We start from the raw sequence: 15,338 nt of genomic DNA on the forward strand, positions 1-15,338 counted from the left end.
CGCATTTCCCTTCCTGGACCCCCCAAATTTCCCTCAGACCCCCTCGGGACCCCAGTTTCCCCTCCTGGGACCCCCATTTCCCCTCCTAACACCCCCCAGCACCCCGATCACCCCCCTGGGACCCCCATTTCACGCCCTGGGACCCCCCAAATTTCCCTCAGACCCCCATGGGACCCCAGTTTCCCCTCTTGGGACCCCCATTTCCCCTCCTAACACCCCCCAGCACCCCGATCACCCCCCTGGGACCCCATTTCACGCCCTGGGACCCCCCAAATTTTCCCTCAGACCCTCCCAGGGACCCTTATTTCCCCTCCTAACATGCCCCGGCGCCCTGATCACCCCCTGGGACCCCCATTTCCCACCCTGGGACCCCCCAAATTTCCCTCAGACCCCCATGGGACCCCTATTTCCCCCCCGGGACCCCCATTTCCCCTCCTGGGACCCGCATTTCCCTTCCTGGGACCCCCCAAATTTCCCTCAGACCCCCATGGGACCCCAGTTTCCCCTCCTGGGACCCCCATTTCCCCCCCGAACACCCCCCGGCACCCCCCCTGACGCCCCCCCCCCAATGTCACCCCCCCAGGCCATCACCGCCGGCTTCTTCTACCACGCGGCGCGGCTGACGCGGGGTCGGGGTACCGCACGGCCAAGCACCAGCAGCCCGTCTTCGTGCACCCCAACAGCGCCTGTTCGGGGCGCAGCCGCGCTGGGTGCTCTACCACGAGCTCGTCTTCACCACCAAGGAGTTCATGCGGCAGGTGGGGGGCGGGGGGGTCACTGTGGGGGTGGGGGTCACTGTGGGGGTGGGTGGTTCGCTGTGGGGCCGGAGGTGTTGGGGTGGGGGTGTCACTGTGGGTTTGTGGGTGTCACTGTGGGGATGGGGGTGTCACTGTGGGTTTGTGGGTGTCGCTGTGGAGACGGGGGTGTCACTGTGGGTTTGTGGGTGTCACTGTGGGGGTGGGGGTGCCGGGTGTGGGGATGGGGGTGGCTCTGTGGGGGTGGGGGGGGGTCACTGTGGGAGTGGGGGGGGTGGCGTGGGGCCGGAGGTGTTGGGGTGGGGTTGTCACTGTGGGGACGGGGGTGTCACTGTGGGTTTGGTGGTGTCACTGTGGGGATGGGGGTGCCGGTGTGGGGATGGGGGTGTCACTGTGGGGGTGGGGGTGTCGGTGTGGGGATGGGGGTGTCACTGTGGGGATGGGGGTGTCGCTGTGGGGGTGGGGGTGTCACTGTGGGTTTGTGGGTGTCACTGTGGGGATGGGGGTGTCACTGTGGGGGTGGGGGGGGGGTCACTGTGGGGGTGGGGGTGTCGCTGTGGGGGTGGGGGGTGTCACTGTGGGTTTGTGGGTGTCACTGTGGGGATGGGGGTGTCACTGTGGGGGTGGGGGGGGGGTCACTGTGGGGATGGGGTGTCACTGTGGGGGTGGGGGTGTCGGTGTGGGGATGGGGGTGTCACTGTGGGGATGGGGGTGTCGCTGTGGGGGTGGGGGTGTCACTGTGGGTTTGTGGGTGTCACTGTGGGGATGGGGTGTCACTGTGGGGGTGGGGGGGGGTCACTGTGGGGGGTGGGGGTGTCGCTGTGGGGGTGGGGCTGTTGGCATGGTGATGGGGGGTGTCACTGTGGGGGGTGGGGGTTTCAGCGTGGGGGTGTCGCTGTCGGGGTGCTGGCATGGGGATGGGGGGTGTCGCCGTGGGGATGGGGGTGTCGCCGTGGGGATGGGGGTGTCGCTGTGGGGATGGGGGTGTCGCCGTGGGATGGGGGTGTCGCTGTGGGGATGGGGGTGTCGCTGTGGGGACGGGGGTGTCACCGTGGGTTTGGGGGTGTCGCTGTGGGGACGGGGGTGTCGCTGTGGGGATGGGGGTGTCGCTGTGGGTTTGGGGGTGTCGCTGTGGGGATGGGGGTGTCGCTGTGGGTTTGGGGGTGTCGCTGTGGGACGGGGGTGTCGCTGTGGGTTTGGGGGTGTTGCCGTGGGTTTGGGGGTGTTGCCGTGGGGATGGGGGTGTTGGCATGGGGGTGTCGCTGTGGGGACAGGGGTGTCGGCGTGGGGATGGGGGTGTCGCCGTGGGTTTGGGGGTGTCGCCGTGGGGATGGGGGTGTTGGCATGGGGGTGTCGCTGTGGGTTTGGGGGTGTCACTGTGGGTTTGGGGGTGTCGCCGTGGGTTTGGGGGTGTCACTTTGGGTTTGGGGGTGTCACTGTGGGTTTGGGGGTGTCGCCGTGGGTTTGGGGGCGTCGCCGCTCCCCAGGACCGCCAAGCGCCCCCTCCTGCCCCCCAGGTGATCGAGATCGAGGCCGCGTGGCTGCTGGAGGTCGCCCCCCACTACTACCAGGCCAAGGAGCTGGAGGACGCCAGCTCCCGCAAGATGCCCCGGAAAGCGGGGAAGAGCCGGGAGGAGCTGGGCTGAGGCGCCCGGGGGCGCCCGGGGCACCCAGGGACATCCCCCCCCACCCCCCCCCAATACACCTCCCCGGTCGGGGACACGAGCGTCTGGTTTTTATTCTGTACATTAAGTTAAAGGCGGGGGGGAGGGGCGGGGGGGAGGGGCGGGGGGCGCTGGGGGAGGGGCGGGGGGCGCGGTGGGGGGGGGCTGTGGGGAATCAGGGGTCCCCCGGGGCGGGGGGGGGGCTTCAGGCTGAGCCGAAAGGCGCCCCCCGGCTCACCCAGCGCCGCCGCCGCCGCCGCCACCAGCAGCTTCTTGGCCTCGGCCACGGCCGTGGGGGCCGGCATCAGCTGGGGGGGGGGGAGAATTGGGGGGGGGCACGACAGTGTGGGGTCCCCCCGTGTCCCCCCATGTACCCCCGTGTCCCCTCCATGTCCTCATGTCCCCCCGTGACCCCCATGTCCCCCCGTGACCCCCTGTGTCCCCCCATGACCCCGTGTCCCCCGTGACCCCCCCATATCCCCCGTGACCTCCTATGTCACTGTGTCCCCCCATCCCCCCATGTCCCCCCGTGTGTCCCCATGACCCCCTGTGACCCGGTGACCCCCATGACCCCCTGTCCCCGTGTCCCCTGTGACCCCCCCGTGTCCCCTGTGACCCCCCCATGTCCCCCCAACATCCCGTGTCCCCATGTCCCCCCATGGCCCTGTGTCCCCCCGTGACCCCATGTCCCCGTGTGACCCCGTGTCCCCCCGTGACCCCCGTGTCCCCCCGTGACCCCATGACCCCCCGTGACCCCCCGTGACCCCCGTGTCCCCCCGTGACCCCCCGCCGTACCTTGTCCACGCGGTGGCAGCGAATGAGCCCCTGCGAGTTGAGGAAGAAGGTGGAGAAGGCGTCGTAGGACCTGGGGGGGGACGGAGTCAGGGGGCGGCGCGGGGTCACGGGGGGACACGGGGTCACAGGGGGGTCACGGGGGGACACGGGGGCCGCAGGACCACGGGGGTGACGGGTCACAGTGACAAGGGGGACACGGGGCTGTCGGGCCACCGGTGACAGGGACACGGGGACATCGGGGACGAGGGTTGTTGGGCCACAGGGTGACGGGGACGGGGTGACAAAGGGGTGACAAGGGGGTAAAAAACGGTGACAGGGGGGTGACAAAGGTTGGCAAGGGGGTGACAGAGGGTCAGCGGGTGACAAAGGATAACGGGGGGTGATAAAGGGTGACAAGGGGGTGACAAAGGGTGATGAGGGGTGACAGGGTGTTGGGGTGAGAACCGGTGATGAGGGTGACAAAGGGTGACAAGGAGATGAGAAAGGGTGTCAGGGGGTGACAAAGAGTGTCAGAGGGTGCCGAGGGGGTGACAAAGGGTGACAAGGGGGTGACAGCAGGCACCAAGGGGGTGACAAAGGGTGTCAGGGGGTGACAGCAGGCACCAAGGGGGTGACAAAGGGTGACAAGGGGGTGACAGCGCGGTGACAAAAGTGTGTCAGGGGTGACAAGGAGGTAAGAAAGGGTGACAAGGGGATGACAAAGGGTGTTGGGGGGTGGCAAGGGGGTGACAAAGGGTGTCAGGGTGACAGCGGGTGACAAGGAGATGAGAAAGGGTGACAAGGTGGTGACAGAGTGCTGGGGGGGTGACAAAGGGTGTCGGGGGGTGACAGCGGGTGACAAGGGGGGTGACAAAAGGGTGTCGGGGGTGACAGCGGGCGACGAGGGGGTGCCGGCGGGCATCAAGGGGGTGACAAGGAGGTGAGAAAGGGTGACAAAGGGGGTGACAAAGAGTGTCGAGGGGGTGACAAAGGGTGTCAGGGGGTGACAGCGGGCGACGAGGGGGGGACGCGGTGCTGACCGGAGGAGCTGGCGCTTGTCGCGGCGGTAGAAGCGGAGCAGGCAGAGGTGGAGGGGGAGCCCCGTCAGGCGCCAGCGCGCCCGGATGCTCCAGTCCTCGGGGTGCCGGGTCAGCGCCAGCACCTCCAGCCGCAGGCTGGCGAAGTACCCCCACGCCACGGCCCGGCACAGCGCCACCGCCACCTGGTACATGGGCCGCCCGCTGGGGGGCACGCCCGGCGCCGTCACGGCCCCGGCGCCCCCCGCCGTGTCACCACCCCCCCCCCCCGCGTCATGACCCGCCCTGTGTCACCAACCTCCCTTACGTGTCGCGGTACGACCCCACCCCCGTGTCACCACCCCCCCCTTGCGTGTCACGTCCCCCCCCCCTCGCATGTCAGGACCCCCCACCTGCACCAGGAACCCCCCCCCACCGCCAGGACCCCCCCACCAGAAACCCCCCCACCAGGACCCCTCCCACATCAGGACCCCCCCGTGCCAGGATCCCCCTCCACCAGGACCCCTCCCTGCGCCAGGACGCCCCCCCCCCCGCCAGGACCCCCCCCCCCATGCCAGGGCCCCCCCCCCCCGCCAGGACCCCCCCCACCGCCAGGACCCCCCCCCTGCCAGGACCCCCCCGTGCCAGGATCCCCCTCCACCAGGACCCCTCCCTGCGCCAAGACCCCCCCCACCAGGACCCCTCCCGCACCAGGACCCCCCTCCACCAGGACCCCCCCCCCGCCAGGACCCCCCCGTGCCAGGATCCCCCTCCACCAGGACCCCTCCCTGCGCCAGGACGCCCCCCCCAGCGCCAGGACCCCCCCCCCGCCAGGACCCCCCCGGTCACAGGGTGTCGCTCACCGCGTGTGCAGGCGCAGCTGGGGGTGGATGAACTCGACGTCGGGGGCGTAGAGGCTGTAGTCGGGGATTTTCAGGAAGAAATTGGGGAGCTGCGGGGGGGGGGAAGAGGGGGGAGGGTCAGGGGGGTTGGGGGAGGGGTGTGGCCCCCCTCCCCCCCCACCCCGCAGGGACACAGAGCCCCCCCGGGTGTCACCACCATGGGGGCGGCTGTAGGGGGGGGCTCAGGGGTTCCCCTCCCCATGTTGTCACCCACCATCCTGTCACACCCCCATGTGTCCCCCCCAAAACTTGTCACCCTCATCCATGTCACCCCTCCTCCACCGTGTCACCCTCCCCCCAAACGTGTCACCCCCCCATTTTGTCACCCCATCTTGTCACATACCCCAATCTCATCACACCCCCCACCTCGTCACCCTCATGTTGTCACCTTGTCACCCTCCCAGTCTTGTCACCCCATCTCTTCACCCCCCCGACCTCGTCACCCCATATCTTGTCACCTTCCGCCCAATATTGTCACCCCCTTTTCTTGTCACCCCACCTTGTCACATACCCCGATCTCATCCCGCAACCCCCCCACATTGTCACCCTCACCGTGTCACCCTCCTCCCAAACTTGTCACCCCCCCCATTTTGTCAACCCACCTTGTCACATGCCCCAATCTCATCACACACACACCCCCTTGTCACTCCCCCCCCCCGGTGTCACCCAGCCCACCCCGCCACCACCTATAGGTGACGCGCCCTATGGCCGGGGTAGGGTGCCCCCCCGCCCCTCCCCCACCCCGTGACGTCACTGTGACGTCACCCTCCCGTCACCTCGTGCTGCAGCTTCTCGTGCATGACGGCCAGGTGCTCCTCCATGCTGGGCGGGGGGCGGCGGGGGGGCCCGGCGGGGGTCAGGAAGGGGGCGGGGGGCCGCAGGAGGAGGAGGAGGGAGGCGGCGGGAGCCTCGCGGACGGCGATGTCATCCTCCCGATGGCCATCCACCGTGGTGATGTCACCCTCCATCCCCTCGAGGGGTGACAGCGCGTGGGGGCTGCCGGGGAGCCGGGCCGGGGGGGGACGCGGGGGGGGCAGGAGGGGCAGCGCCGGAACGTGGCCCCGGGTGGGCTCCAGGTCCTGGGGGGGAGGGGGGCAAGGTCCCCATGGGGGGATGGGGAGCTGCCCCATAGCTTGGGGGTGGGGGGGTCTGGGCTGTGGGGCACCCGGCAGGACCCCCCAGGGCAGAGCTGTCCCATGGGAGGGGGGATCTGACCCATGGGGAACCTGGCAGGACCCCAAAGGATGGATCTGCCCCATTGGTGGGGGGATCTGCCCTGTGGGGAGTCTGGCAGGACCCCCAAGGATGGGTCTGCCCCATGGGGGGACGGCTCCGCCCCACACGGGGGACCCTCTGCCACCCACGGCCCCGCCCCCAAGGTGCAGGCCCCGCCCCTTAGCCGCCTTCCCCACCAGAACCTGCTCCCGGTCTATTTGCATAACCACGCCCCCTCCTCCCAGAGCACCCACCTCACCTTCTGCGGCATTCATTTGCATAGCCACGCCCCCCGGAGCACCCGCTCTGCCTATTCCATGGTGTCTATTTGCATAACCACGCTCCAGCACACCACCTTCTCGTCCACGCAGACGATTTGCATAGCCCCGCCCCAAAACAAGAATAGGCCCCGCCCACCTCGCTTCACCACCGCGGTCTATTTGCGTAGCCACGCCCACCCGCTCAATCTGTCCCGCCTCGCTTCTCTCCGAGGCTGTGTAGCCACGCCCCCTTCCCCAGGAGCGCCCTCCCCCTATTGCGCAACCACGCCCCCTCGCGGCGCTCGTTTGCATAGCACCGCCCCCTCAGCACGGCCCCGCCCCGTCCCCTCAGGACGGCCCCGGCCCCTCAGGACGGCCCCGCTTCCCCCCGCCCCTCACCTGCGGCCGCGCTCGGTACCGGCGGCGCGGCGAGTCGGGGCCAGTCGCGGCGGGCCGTGGCGGGGCCCAGGCGCGGAGCGGGGCTGCGGGGCGGAGGCGGGCAGCGGCGGCCGTGCCGTGCCGGTACATGGCGGAAAACACCACCCCCCCCCCCGGCTTCGCCTGGGCAGCACCGCGCCTCACGCCGGCAGCTCCCACTGCGCCTGCGCGGCCGCCGCCGGCTCGCGCTGGTCCCGCCCACGCCGCGCCCCAGCGCGCAGGCGCGGTAAGCGTGTGTGTGCGCCGTGCGCATGCGCGGACTGAAGGCGCGCTGGGGAAGGTGACCGGGCGGGCGTGCACGCCCGGTGGGCGGGGAGGGCCACGCGCCTGCGCGGGGCGGGAAGAAGGCAGGACGCGCATGCGCAGTCGTCCTCACCAAGGGGGCCGAGCCCATCAATCCCCCGGTGCGTGGGGAGGGGCCAGCTCGGCGGCAGCCAATAGGAGGGCGGCTCTGCGGCTGGGGGCCGAGCAAAACCCCACAAGAGCGTGGGTAAGGACCAATAAAGTCTCGGCGAATGGGCGGGGCTCGACGAGGCCACGCCCCCGCCCTGACAGAACGAAGACCGCTAACTTCAGAGTCACCGTTTTTATTGAAATGTAACCAAAAACAGGGTGGGGGCGGGGGAAGGTCCCGCCCCCTGGGGCCGTGGGGTGGGGAAGGGCACCCGTGGGTGCTGCGTGGGGCACGACGATCACATACAGGGGCTGTAGTGCAGGAAGGGGGCACCCGTGGGGCACGGACTGGTGACGGGGAGCTGTGGGGCAGGAAGGGGGCACCCATGGGAGCTGTGGGGCTGGGAAGGGCACCCGTGGGGTTGGGACAGGCACCCATGGGAACTGTGGGGCAGGAAGGGGGCACCCATGGGAGCTGTGGGGCTGGGAAGGGCGCCCGTGGGGTGGGGACAGGCACCCATGGGAGCCGTGGGGCAGGAAGGGGGCACACTTAGGGTGAGGACAGGCACCTGTGGGAGCCGTGGGGCAGGAAGGGGGCACCTGTGGGGTGGGGACAGGCACCCATGGGAGCCGTGGGGCAGGAAAGGGTGAACCCATGGGGCAGAGACAGGCACCCATGGGAGCCGTGGGGCAGGAAGGGGGCACCTGTGGGGTGGGGACAGGCACCCATGGGAGCTGTGGGGCTGGGAAGGGCGCCCGTGGGGTGGGGACAGGCACCCATGGGAGCCGTGGGGCAGGAAGGGGGCACCCATAGGGTGAGGACAGGCACCTGTGGGAGCTGTGGGGCAGGAAGGGGGCACCCGTGGGGCAGGGACAGGCACCTGTGGGAGCCGTGGGGCAGGAAGGGGGCACCCGTGGGGCAGTCACTAGCACCCGGGTGAGCTGTGGAGCAGTCACTAGCACCCGGGGGAGCTATGGGGCAGGGAAGGGCACCCACAGGGACGGGGATAGGCACCCAGTAGGACTCTGGGGTGGGGACAGGCACCCATAGGGGCTATGGGGCAGGGAGGGGGCACCCATGGGGCACCTGTGGGGCACCCCACGTCCCCCCGCCCCACACCCAGCGGGCACCGAGCCCCCCACGGCCCCGCCGTGGGGAGAGCTGCCATGGGGCTCAGCGACCGGCGCGCCCGAGGGAGCTGCGGGGGCGAGAAAACAGCGTTGGGTGATGGGGTGGGAGGCGGGGGGCAGTGCAAAACGAGGCCAAAAAATGCAAAATTGAGAAAAATAAAGAGGAAAAATGAAGAGCAGCCCACCTGGCGCGGCGGTGCTGGGGGGCATCCGTCCGTCCGTCCGGCGGCCGGGGCTCCGTCTGTCCGTCCGGCGTCTCCCGCCGCAGGAGGAACGGCCGGAGGCTGCCGCGTACCGGTGAACCCCCGGCTCGCCCCGAGGTCAAGTTGAAGGGCCACGGAGGCTCCGCCTCTTCCCGTAAGACTGTAGATGATTGGTTGAGGGCCAGGTGAGGCCCCGCCCCCTTTAACCGGGCGAAAGGGCGGGGCCCAGGGCGGGGCCGTGCCTCAGTTTCCCCATTCCCCGGGCGCTGCCTTACAGTCGCGCTCCGACAGCGAGTAGGGCTTAATCTCCTCCTCCGGGCGCTTGGGGGGTGGGCGGCGAGGGGGGGCTGCTGCGGAGGGGGGACACACACAATTAGGGGCTGGGGGGGGTCGCTTTGTGCCCCTCCCCACCCCCTTGTAACCCCCAAACTACCCAAACCCCCCCCCCCCCAAAACTCACCCGGTCGGTTGGAGAAGAAACCCTCGAAGATGACGAAGTTGTTCACCTGGAGGGAGGAAGGCTGGGGGGTGAGGGGCTGCTCTCCCTGCCCCACCCCCCCCCCAACCCTCCCCATCCCCCCCAGGCAAATTTGTGGGGTGACTTACCCACCACGGGCAAATCCTGAGGCTCCGCCCCCTCGTAGGGTGAATTTTTGGGGTGATTTAAACCCCCCCAGGGCAAATCCTGAGGCTCCACCCCCTCATATGCTTAATTTTTGGCGTGATTTAAACCCCCTGGGCAAATCCTGAGGCTCCACCCCCTCGTAGGGTGAATTTTTGGGGTGATTTAACCCCCCCCGGGCAAATCCTGAGGCTCCACCCCCTCATATGGTTAATTTTTGGGGTGATTTAACCCCCCCCGAGCAAATCCTGAGGCTCCACCCCCTCGTAGGGTGAATTTTTGGGGTGATTTAACCCCCCCCGGGCAAATCCTGAGGCTCCACCCCCTCATATGGTTAATTTTTGGGGTGATTTAACCCCCCCCGAGCAAATCCTGAGGCTCCACCCCCTCGTAGGGTGAATTTTTGGGGTGATTTAATCCCCCCCAGGCAAATCCTGAGGCTCCACCCCCTCGTAGGGTGAATTTTTGGGGTGATTTAACCCCCCCCCGAGCAAATCCTGAGGCTCCACCCCCTCGTAGGGTGAATTTTTGGGGTGATTTAACCCCCCCAGGGCAAATCCTGAGGCTCCACCCCCTCCTTGGAGTAAAAAATTGGGGTAATTTAACCTCCCCAGGGCAAATCCTGAGGCTCCACCCCCTCATATGCTTAATTTTTGGGGTAATTTAACCCCTCAGGGCAATTCCTGAGGCTCCACCCCCTCCTTGGAGTAAAAAATTGGGGTGATTTGGGCCCCCCCGGGGTAATTCTCACGGTTTCACCTCAACTTGGTGAAGCCCAGAGACCGTTTATCCTCTAAAAGGACAAGACGGGTGATACATCCCGCGGGTGGGGGCACCCCAGGAGGGCAGGGCACCCCGGGAAGGGTGGGGGGCACCCCAGGGATGTCCCCAGCGTGTGTGTCCCCCCCCCACATACCTGTGGGATGGCGTCGGTGAGGCCGTAGTGTTTGCGGAGAAAAGCCAGGAGCTTCTCGGAGGGTCGGTCGACGGCCAAACGCCAGGGATCCACCCTCTCGCTCTGCGATGGGGGGGTAAAGCGGGGTTTGGGGGGGTCCCCAACGTCCCTTTGCGTCCCGTCCTCCCCCCAGTTTGGGGTGGGTTGTTTTTTTTTGGCTTCTCTCGTTACCTGCAGCATGTGCTGGAAAAGCTCCAGCCCGTAACCGTGTCGCTGCAGCGATTCGTGGATGTAAAAATCCAAGACGCAAAGAGGTTCCGCTTCGTTGTGGGCGCCGTTACGGTCCTGGGGGGGGGGGAAACACCCACAAAATGGCCGTTTGGGGGGACACAATGGCCCTTTGGGGGGACACAATGGCCATCGGGGGCACAAAATTGTGTTTGGGGGTCACAGAATGACTTTTTTGGGGGGAAAAAATGGCCGTTTGGGGGGACAAAATGACCGTTTGGGGGCAGAAAATGGCCATCGGCGGAACAGAATTGTGTCTGGGGGCACAAAATGACTTTTTTGGGGGGAAAATGGCCATTTGCGGGGAAAAAATGACCATTTGGGGGCACAAAATGACCTTTTTTGGGGAAAAATGGCCATTTGGGGGGACAAAATGGCTGTTGGGGGTCACAAAATGACCTTTTTTGGGGAAAAATGGCCATTTGGGGGGACAAAATGGCTGTTGGGGGTCACAAAATGACTTTTTTTTGGGAAAAATGGCCATTTGGTGGGACAAAATGACCATTTGGGGGCACAAAATGACCTTTTTTTGGGAAAAATGGCCATTTGGTGGGACAAAATGGCTGTTGGGTGTCACAAAATGACTTTTTTTGGGGGAAAAATGGCCATTTAGGGGGAAAAAATGACCATTTGGGGGGACAAAATGACCTTTTTTGGGGAAAAATGGCCACTTGGGGGGACAAAGTGGCTGTTGGGGTCACAAAATGACTTTTTTAGGGGAAAAATGGCCACTTGGGGGGAAAAAATGGCTGTTGGGGTCACAAAATGGCCCTTGGGGGTCACAAAATGACTTTTTTTGGGGAAAAAATGGCCATTTGGGGGGACAAAAAGGCCATTTGGGGGCACAAAATGACCTTTTGGGGGGACAAAATGGCCCTTCGGGGGGACACAATGACCTTTGGGGACCCCGAACCTCTCCCCAACTCACCAGGAGGAAGAGTTTCTTGTAGCCCACCTTGAGGAAGCCGATGACGGCGCTTTTGGGGGTCCTGGGGGAGGGAGAGGGAGGGATTTGGGGGGTCGCTCGGGGTCGCCCCGGGGTGGGGGGGTCCCGGGGGGACAGAGGGGCTCACCGGCGGCCGTCGGCGTCGCGGAGGATGTAGAGGACGTGGCGGTTGGTCTCCATGCGGGTGGCGCTGGTGACAGGGGTGGGGAGGCCCTGGGCCTGCGCGGGGTGAGCCGTTACCCCCCCCCGTACCCCCACTGTGCCCTGTAACCCCCCCGTTACCCCCCATAATCCCCCACTGCCCCACTCTAACCCCTCCATTGCCCCCTGTAACCCCCCCATAGCCCCCCACTGCCCCCAATAACCCCCATTAACCCCCCCATAACCCACCATTAACCCACCCACTGCCCCCCATTAGCCCCCCTCAACCCCCCACTATCCCCATTAGCCCCAACTCCCCCAAAGCCCACCATAACCCCCCACTGCCGCCCATCAATCCCCCATAACCCCCATTAACCCACCCACTGCCCCCATCAACCCCCCAGTGCCCCCCATAACCCCCCAGTGCCTCCCCAAAGCCCCCCATAACCCCCCACTGTCCCCCATTAACTCCCCATAACCCCTCACTGCCCCCCAGCAACTCCCCATAACCCCCCCTACCCCCCAACTGGTCCCATTAACCCCCCCAAAGCCCCCCATAACCTGGTATCCCCATAACCACTCAAAGCCCCCCATTAACCCCCCCCAAAGCCCCCCATTAACTCCCCATAACCCCCCCTTTGTCCCCCCCTAACCCCTCCAAAGCCCCTCACAACCCCCCCAAAGCCCCCCATAACCCCCACCTTGGCCGAGGCCTTGCCCAGCTCGTCGATGACGGCCCTCAGCTGATGCTCCAGCTCCCCCCTGCGCCGGGGGGACACACGGACACACACCATCAACCCCAAATCCCTCCCCCATAATTACCCACCCGCCCCCAATTACCCCCCAGGCCCGGGCAATGGGGCCTCCAGTTTCCCAGCATGCCCCGCGCTCCCCCTTGGTTTCCCAGCATGCCCCGGGGCCGGCCCAGGCCCCAGGCCTAGGTCCCCTCCGGTACCGGTGGTTGGGCCCGCGACGCCCGGCGGGCCGCAGGTGTTGATCGACCACGCAAACCCGGTCACCCAGCACCGGTGTGAGGTCGAACGGGAACTCCATGACCGGTCCCCGACCGGGCCCGGCCCCGCCGCCTCCTCCTCCGACCGCCGGGCCCGGCCCGGTTCCGCCGCCACCGCTAGGCCCGGCCGCCGTTAACCCCGCCCCTTAGCAACGGCTAAACCAATCCCTGCCTCCCCTTCATTCGTTCCCTAGCAACCAAACCCCGCCTCTCCTCCCTTAGCAACCAGCTTCCCGCTCCGCCGCAAAGCACGGCGGGAAGCACACCCCCCCCACCCCGCAAAGCACGGCGGGATATACCCCCCCATGACCGCCATTTTGTGGGCGCGGCGGCCATTTTGGCGGCACGACCACCATCTCCTCAGCACCGCGCCTCAGTTTCCCCCCCCCTCCTTCTAAGGAGAAAAAGCAAAATAAAATCAAGTTTTGGGGAGGTTTTAGACATTTTATTCTTTGCTCTGTTCCACGGAGGGGGCTGGAGGGGTGTCGGGGGCCACCCCCACCGCCGGCGGGGCTTCTTTTTCCTTCAGGTAATCCTTGTAGAGGCGGCGGACGCGGGCGACAGCGGCGGCGGGAGGAGGCTGCCACTCGTACCAAGGGTACCAATGGCGGCCAGGGGCCAGGGCAGGCGCTGGCGGGGTCCTGCTGACAGCCGGGTGTTGGTTGGAGAAGTCGCCCTGGGGGGCTGGGACGTAGGGAACTTGTAGCCATAGGAGACCTGTGGGAGGGTGAGGATGGGGTGGGTGAAGGGGGTCTGGGGTGGGGGGCACCCATGGGTGCTCCTCCGTGCCCGCCCGTGGGGCTCACCGTGGTCCTGCGCCTGCGCGATGGCCTTGGTCAGGAGCTTGTGCTGCTTCATGCAGACCCCTGGGGGGGAGAAACATGGTCAGTGGCTGTGGGGGCACCCCCAGAGCACCCATGGGTGTCCACAGAGGACACACAAAGGACCCCTCACAGCACCTATGGGTGTTGCTACATCTCCCACGGGTGCCCCCAGAAGACCTATGGGTCCCTTCACAGCTCCCATAGGTGCCCCCAGAGGACCCACAGGTCTCCTCACAGCCCCCATGGGTGCCCCCAGAAGTCCAATGGGACCCCTCACAGCACCCGCGGGTGTCCCTACAGCTCCCACAGGTGCCCTCAGAGCACCTCTGGGTCCCTTCACAGCACCCACAGATGCCCCCAGAGGACTCGTGGGACCCCTCACAGCCCCCACAGGACCTATGGGACCCCTCACTGCCCCCACGGGTGCCCTCACAGCCCCCATGGGTGCCCCCAGAGGGCCCACGGGTGCCCTCACCTGTGTGCGTGGGGTGGAAGATGACGCCCGAGTGGGGGCAGATGAACTGGTCCAGGAGCTTCACATTCTGTGATGGGGGGAAAGAAGGAGGAAGAGGAGGGGAGGAAGGTGGGGGGGGACAGAAGGAAAAGGGGATGCGGGGGGGGAGGGGAGCCCCCCAAATCTTCACCCACCCCCCCCAAACTTACCCGAAAATCCACGTGGAGGTTGCGGTCGCGGCAGATGGGGCAGGGGTTCCCCACCGGCTTCCCCTTGCGCTGGGAAAAGGGGGGGTGGGGAGGGGAAACACAGGCTCAGGGGGCGCCTCCCCCAACTCCCAGTGCCTCCCAGTTTGTCCCAGTTTGTCCCAGTGCCTCACCAGACAGGCCTTGCGGGTGCGCTGGGGCGGGATGGCGCCCTTGTGGTTGCGGCGGTAGCCCAGCCAGACGGGTTTGTCGCCGTAGGTGGCGCGGTACTCTGGGGGGGTGGGGGGAAGGGGTCGTTTTGGGGGTGGGGGACGGGTTATTTGGGGGGAGGGGGTCTTTGGGGTGGGGGAGGGGTTGTGGACACCCCCCCCCCTTTCATACCTTCGCTCTCCAGGTACTCCCAGGGCCGCTCCTGGTAGCGGGATGGGGGGGTGGGGGGCTCCTTGGGGGGTTCCTTGGGTGCTGCCTGGGTGCTGCAGGGGGCCTGGGGAGGGACAGGTGACATCACAGCTGTGACATCACATGGCGCCGCCCTCCCCTCTTCCCCCAGCCAGCAGAACACCTGGCCTGAGGAGCGATGACATCATAGGGGCGCCTGTGACATCACACCAGGCCCTTCCTCTATGGAGGTGCAGGACGAGGAAGTGGGGCTGGCGCCTGTGACATCAGCGCCGTGACGTCATATAGCAGCGGCGCACGCGCCTGTGCCGCCCCTCCCCCTTGCAGAGCCCGGTTCTTCCCGCCCATCACCCCGCCCCTCCCCCCCAAACCCCCGCGCGCGCGCGGTACGAACCACCGCCCCGTGACGTCACCGCGCCCCATGACCTCACCGCCGCACGTGGCGGCGCGTCGCAGCCGCTTCCCCCGATCCCGCCCCGCGGTTCCCCCGCCCCCGATCTCCCCCCGCCGCCTCACCCGCGCCCACTGCGGCCGCCCCGGCCCCCTCAGGCCGCCGCTCGCCGCCCGCAGCAGCAGCTGCAGCAGCGCCATCTTGTCGCCGCCGCAAGCCGCGCCCCTCCCGCCTCCGTCACGGCGAGGGGCGTGGCCCCGCCCCCCACGCATGCGCAGTCGCGGCTGCCCGAATAAAAACTGCGCCACACGGCCGGCGGACAATGGCGGGCGGCGGCCGCGCATGCGCGGGCGGGGGGGAGGGGAGGTGGGGTGAGGCGGCGGCGCACGCGCGGCTCGGCGGGAGGGGG

At 67.0% G+C, this 15,338-nt stretch overlaps 4 protein-coding genes across 5 annotated transcripts in view; all 4 read right to left on the bottom strand.

Moving 5' to 3' along the window:
- LOC135317517 (collagen alpha-2(I) chain-like) overlaps positions 1 to 355 on the bottom strand; it is a 5,031-nt gene extending 4,676 nt beyond the window's left edge. The window contains exon 1 of the mRNA XM_064473809.1: positions 319 to 355. Within this exon, the coding sequence (XP_064329879.1) occupies positions 319 to 355 (37 nt within the window). The remainder of the gene's footprint in view (positions 1 to 318) is intronic.
- Positions 356 to 2,475: 2,120 nt separating this feature from the next.
- On the bottom strand, positions 2,476 to 7,239 carry C26H6orf136 (chromosome 26 C6orf136 homolog). The gene is made up of 6 exons (XM_064474034.1): positions 6,986 to 7,239; positions 5,888 to 6,190; positions 5,073 to 5,161; positions 4,234 to 4,434; positions 3,215 to 3,284; positions 2,476 to 2,727 (listed from the first exon to the last, which is right to left on the bottom strand). Exons 1-6 carry the CDS (start codon positions 7,112 to 7,114, stop codon positions 2,509 to 2,511), a joined length of 1,011 nt encoding a protein of 336 aa, XP_064330104.1. The 5' UTR covers positions 7,115 to 7,239; the 3' UTR covers positions 2,476 to 2,508.
- Positions 7,240 to 7,595: 356 nt separating this feature from the next.
- On the bottom strand, positions 7,596 to 12,818 carry ATAT1 (alpha tubulin acetyltransferase 1). Of its 2 annotated transcripts, none has more exons than XM_064474041.1 (10): positions 12,599 to 12,818; positions 12,345 to 12,405; positions 11,630 to 11,721; positions 11,485 to 11,545; positions 10,500 to 10,613; positions 10,290 to 10,391; positions 9,212 to 9,257; positions 9,027 to 9,098; positions 8,734 to 8,911; positions 7,596 to 8,616 (listed from the first exon to the last, which is right to left on the bottom strand). In XM_064474041.1, exons 1-10 carry the CDS (start codon positions 12,694 to 12,696, stop codon positions 8,592 to 8,594), a joined length of 849 nt encoding a protein of 282 aa, XP_064330111.1. In that variant the 5' UTR covers positions 12,697 to 12,818; the 3' UTR covers positions 7,596 to 8,591. The 2 variants fall into 2 exon arrangements, with proteins under 2 accessions (XP_064330111.1, XP_064330110.1); XM_064474040.1 differs by having other exon boundaries at positions 9,027 to 9,101; positions 12,599 to 12,817.
- Positions 12,819 to 13,078: 260 nt separating this feature from the next.
- MRPS18B (mitochondrial ribosomal protein S18B) lies at positions 13,079 to 15,211 on the bottom strand. The gene is made up of 7 exons (XM_064474036.1): positions 15,055 to 15,211; positions 14,521 to 14,623; positions 14,313 to 14,410; positions 14,143 to 14,211; positions 13,955 to 14,021; positions 13,462 to 13,521; positions 13,079 to 13,372 (listed from the first exon to the last, which is right to left on the bottom strand). The coding sequence occupies exons 1-7, from the start codon at positions 15,199 to 15,201 to the stop codon at positions 13,101 to 13,103; spliced, it is 816 nt and encodes a 271-aa protein (XP_064330106.1). The 5' UTR covers positions 15,202 to 15,211; the 3' UTR covers positions 13,079 to 13,100.
- Between the last annotated feature and the right edge of the window lie 127 nt (positions 15,212 to 15,338).

Source organism: Phalacrocorax carbo, chromosome 26, assembly GCF_963921805.1.
Source record: "Phalacrocorax carbo chromosome 26, bPhaCar2.1, whole genome shotgun sequence".
Lineage (NCBI taxonomy): Eukaryota > Metazoa > Chordata > Aves > Suliformes > Phalacrocoracidae > Phalacrocorax > Phalacrocorax carbo.